General features: G+C 38.3%; 1 protein-coding gene across 1 annotated transcript in view; it reads left to right on the top strand.

The window, feature by feature from the left end:
* The first annotated feature begins 333 nt into the window (after positions 1–333).
* Positions 334–5,184, top strand: part of FAF2 (Fas associated factor family member 2) — a 2,444,504-nt gene continuing 2,439,653 nt past the window's right edge. The window contains exon 1 of the mRNA XM_044069362.1: positions 334–465. Coding sequence (XP_043925297.1) covers positions 403–465 — 63 coding nt within the window. The 5' untranslated portion in view covers positions 334–402. The remainder of the gene's footprint in view (positions 466–5,184) is intronic.

Genomic DNA, 5,184 nt, shown 5'->3' with positions numbered 1-5,184 from the left:
AGAAATGAACGCTAGACAGGCCTTGTTTACTATTTACATCAATACTACATCCCTGCATTTTCAACTATTACTAGCTAATCAAACGAGGCATCGCTCGTGTTTCAAGTTTAATAACGCATCATAAAAAATGTTTCTAATCTATCCTTGCGTTCTTTCTCATTGAAAAATCAAACCAAACCGCCCACAAGCAACATGGGGTAATCATACAAAAATACACATGAAATCAAGTTTACTTGCTAACAACAAACAAGCAAGCCCTGTCAGTTGTTCATCGGACACCACACGTTACGTTACGAAACTGAAAATCGTAACAGGAAATAGAACCGTTAGCATAATCACGTCATTTCTGGTGTGAGCCTGGTCGTTTGAACGGAGTGACGGTCCTGCGTTGGGAGTTGCAAGATGGCAGCGCCTGAGGAGCAGGATTTGACTCAGGAACAAACTGAAAGGCTTCTACAATTTCAGGTATAGAGATGTCATAAAACAAGCTTGTTGAGTGTTGAGATAGTTTGTGTTAAATGTGTTTAGTACTGAAGATTGACTTATCGAACCAAGGAGGTGTCACGGAGGGAGTTTAAGCTTGTGGGACTTTTATGTAGTTTAGTTTTGCCTGTCCCAGTAATTACTGTCACTGCTTTGTCCACCTACGCCAGGTCATACTTGTGGCTGATACCTTACAAGAGTGCAGTTACTGTAATCTTTCTGTTTTGGATGCTAGAGCAAGATGGTATTAACTGGAGCTGTTCTATTGCCTTATTCCTTTAGGAGTCCTTGTATAGGTTTGGACCGTGAAGTTGCTGGCTGTCCTATGAGGTTAAGTTAGGGTAGTGAAAAACTACCTCGAAAAACACACTGGGATAATAAGGAGATAACTATGGGAAGGCTGTAAAAACTATACATATGGTTATTCACATTATGTGATTAATAGTATTCATTTTAGTATTAAATGTTGCTTTTTGAAGTTTTACTGTTGACCAATCATCAAGAGAGAAGTAAAAATGAAATTCAGTTATATAAATTGTTTGATAATGTATAACTACTTTTAATTTTACAGTTTACATGGGTGTAAATTGTAATGGCTATACAGGTTGTAACTTTTTTGTGCAACCCTTTTTCAACTTCTGACAAATATTTTTTTTTTTGGCTTGTCGTCCTCTCATTTGGTAACTGTTATGTTGTTGCAAAGAATTCAACCCAGTTTTGGTGTAAACATGTGATGTGTGTATGCATATGTCATACATATATTTTTATATACACATATATATGTATATATATATATATATGTGTGTGTGTGTGTGTATATGTGTGTGTATATGTGTGTGTGTATATGTGTGTGTGTATATGTGTGTGTGTATATATATATATATATATATATATATATATATATATATATATATATATGTGTGCGTGTGTCTCATAATGTCGAGTTGCAAATTTCTTCTTCCAGCTTTTCCCATTTAGGGGTCGCCACAGCGGTTTATCTGTCTGCTCATGATTGGCAGTGGAGTTTTACTGTGTCGAGTTGCCAGCTCGGCACCCAACCTTCCACATAAGGGACACACACACACACACCTAGGACCAATTTAGAGTGTCCAATCCACCTACTGCATGTCTTTTTGATGTGGGAGGAAACCCACGCAACCACAGGAAGAACATGCAGACTTTGCACAAGAAGGAACCCCAGCTGAGAATCGAACCGGAGAACCTCTTGCTGTGAGGTGGCAACGCTAACTGCTGCACCACCGTGGCCACCCTGATGTTGAGTTGCAAACTGGTGAGACAGAAATGGTGAAAGTTTATATTCATTAACGTCTGGATCCATCGTACATTTATTTTCTCCTGGTAAGTAAACAATCTGCCAACAAAACTTAAAAGAACAAACTGAAGCAAATATGACCCACCCAAGTGGGGGGGCTGCACCCCCCTCACCCCCAACTCCATGATCACACTACAGTGGTGAAAAGGGTAAAGTTCACCATGTTGGCCAAATGACTGCTTTCGCGACAAAAACCTATGACTATCTGGAAGTTCATGAATGTAAACTTTCTTTTCCATCTCACCGTTTTGCAACTTGACATTATGGTCATTTGTTATTTTGAGACAGATCCATATACACATGTATGTATGTTATGTATACACACACACATGCAGATATATATATAATATGGGTCCACTATGTAATACTAAAATCCCGAATTTCAGTATTTCAAAATTATATAGCCAAATTCACTAAATGCCGAAACCTGCAGAAGCATGAAATTCAAAATCCCGAAGTTCGGAGAATTTGAATTAGTGCTTCTGGTGGTACGGTGTGTGAATGGATGGGTGAAAGTTTAGGTAAGTATGTATGTGTAAGTGTTCTGTGGTTGTGTGTGTGGGACTGTAAAATGTGTGGGTGTGTGTCCTTTGTGTCTGTGCAATCTCGGAGTTAGAATATTAAGTAGGGGTGCAGGGGGGCTTACCCCCCTGCTTATTTTTAGTGTAGGATTATATATATGAGTGCGGGGGGAAGTTGTGTGTGCTGTATGTGTAGTGTACTTTCCTCATTTTAAATTTCGTAGTTGTGGGGTTTCGGGATTTTGTATTTTCGGCTATGTAATTTCAAAATACTGAAATTCGGGATTTCAGTATTTCAGGGATTACATAGTGGACACATTTACACACAATTCATGTTACTGCCTTGTTCCTTTGGTTTAATTGTAAATTGGTATGCATAATGACACAAGCCTTTTCTCTAGCTAGTCTTGAAGGAGGGGGAGTTATCCTATTTTCTGATGGTGTGACACTGGTTTTCCTTTTGTCACTTTTTTTTTTAGAATTTTTTTTACATTACATTACAAAAAAATAAAAACACAAAAACATAAAAATTACATTTTTTTCTATACTTTTTAACCCCCCCCCCCCCCACAATGCCTGGTGACCATCAATCTTCCCCTAATGAGACTCTGCTTATTACGCCCACACTGGGTACATACTCATTATGGTGTAGGCTGATCCATCTAGAGGAGCCCATCATTTGGGCTGCTTATTGGTGCATTTGGATTGGAAGTGGTTTTATCTTTATGGTAGTGCATAACTATTTTATAACTGTCTTGTTTAATGGTATGTCTCCAGTGCAAAACACGTGCTTTATTTTATTCCCACCCCCTCTCATTTCCTCACTTCTCTAACTTGTTCTTGTGTTGCATGTATGCTTTTTTTTTCTGTTTGAACTATGCCAGAAGGTGGCTGCAGCAATTTAAACATATAACATCAGCTCAGTCCTAAGAACAATATATTACATTTCCTGTAAGTAAAACCTGGTTTTGTCATAGTTAACTGAAGTTTTGATACAGAAGTCTGTGCGGTAGCATTTGACAGAAATAGGCAGGTTTAGTAGTTTTTTTGGTACTTTTCTGGTAAACCCCTCCCAGTTCATTGTGCAGCAGAGAATTGAATTGGCTACTTCATGCCAGGGGGAAGTAATAGGTGCCCTTTTATTGCGGCGTAGCTGAAGCCCATCTTGTCCGCCATGCTCATTAGTCAGCAGTCTGTCAGTCAGTGTGAATATTGTAGTAAGTGTACCTTACCTTGTCAATGGCTCCTCCTGCCAGTGATCTTGTATTATCAGATTGATAGAGCCCATTCAAAGAAAAAATAGCCTGGAAATAATGTCCCCGTGGAAACAGAAGTGAACATACCTGGTCCTGTATTGAACGGAAAAGTACCCAAAATGATTTCCCATTGCAAGTGGGATCACAAGCAAAAGGGTTATATTGGGTCTGACTGCCCGGTTGTCCCGATCCTTGCAAACAGTGTGAAAGAACTTGCAGCCAACGGAACAACAAAAAGTTGTCAGTTTTTGAGATGTAGTTGTCACACAGGAAATGAAATACCGCTATTGCAAACTGAAAGGGTTATTTATCGGCAAAAATAAGTACTGCACAATGTTTAGAAGATGTAGCTGATATGTTGTTTCCTGAGGTGATAGGTTATTCACAAATTTACAATCCCTGACTGGATATAAACTCTTCAGAAACTTTAATTTACTTAGAAATGTAGTGTAAGAAAGCGTGAGTTATGGCTTCAGTTCACAGCAGCGCAAAGTGGTAGGGCTTCAGTTCACAGCAGCGCAAAGTGGTAGGGCTTTTACGGAAAAGTACTGTGTTTTTTGTATTGCCAACGTTCTGTGTTGCTGAGAACAATCTTCTCTCTCATTGTTTCACGCCTGTTGCCCGATAAGGTTTTCTGAAATGTTTTTCCTGAAGTAGCTTGACTAAGGCAGTATTTCTCTTGAGCAGGAGTATTGAGGGATAGTGTATACAACAGAATTGCTCTGGGGATTCATTATACTCATCAATTGATTCATTATCGCCATAGTAACACAGAGGAAGAATGCCTTCTATTCGATGCCTTCTACCTTATGCAAACTTTTCATTGTTGCTGTATCTGCAAACTTTCAGAATGGTGCACTTTTATAAACAAACTAAGTACTGTTTGTAACGACTGTATTTAGATGGTACTTGTATGTTGTAAGTATTAGCTTTAGACAGTAATTTACTTGTACACAGCTTTTTGCAGCTAGCTGACTGGCTCAGTATTGTAGGCTTGAAGGTTTCATTCTTGCAGGCATTACTGTATAATTTTGCTGGCATGAGATGTTTTTGTGGCACATAAGCATTAGCTTCTTATATTACAGGCAAAATGTTTTCTGTATAAATATGTAGCTGATAAAAATATGACAATCACTGAGAATCCCAGGTTTTCTAAACCCTATCCTTTTCTCCTAAGCTTGTGAAGGCTCTTGTGGCTCATTGCAGATGAGTTTAACAAATCAGTCTCTCTCTTCCACACTCGCACTGATACAAAAGAAAACAAAACAGTTTTATAAGTTCATAGTTGAATGCTAAACTAGCTTTCTTGATGGACCATTCTAATCCTAGCCAATTTCCCTCCCAAAGGTGAGACTCTAACACTGTACCTTGTGTCTGTGAGTCAAACACCTTAACCATTTTGTTATCTTTATTTACATACATTATAATTACACATTTTTTCTTTATAACTGTTCAGTCCACCATTACATAAACTGCTTAATCTTCCCTTAAACCTCACTTTTCACTCCTGATCATTATTCTGCCTATATTATCACAAATGTTATGTATGTATTTGTAATTTGTTCCTTCCCTTTTCTGAAAATCCCACTTT

This window comes from Protopterus annectens, chromosome 4.part0, assembly GCF_019279795.1.
Source record: "Protopterus annectens isolate FY-2018-M chromosome 4.part0, PAN1.0, whole genome shotgun sequence".
In the NCBI taxonomy this organism is placed as follows: Eukaryota; Metazoa; Chordata; order Ceratodontiformes; family Protopteridae; genus Protopterus; species Protopterus annectens.
This window is presented reverse-complemented; position numbering and strand designations above follow the sequence as displayed.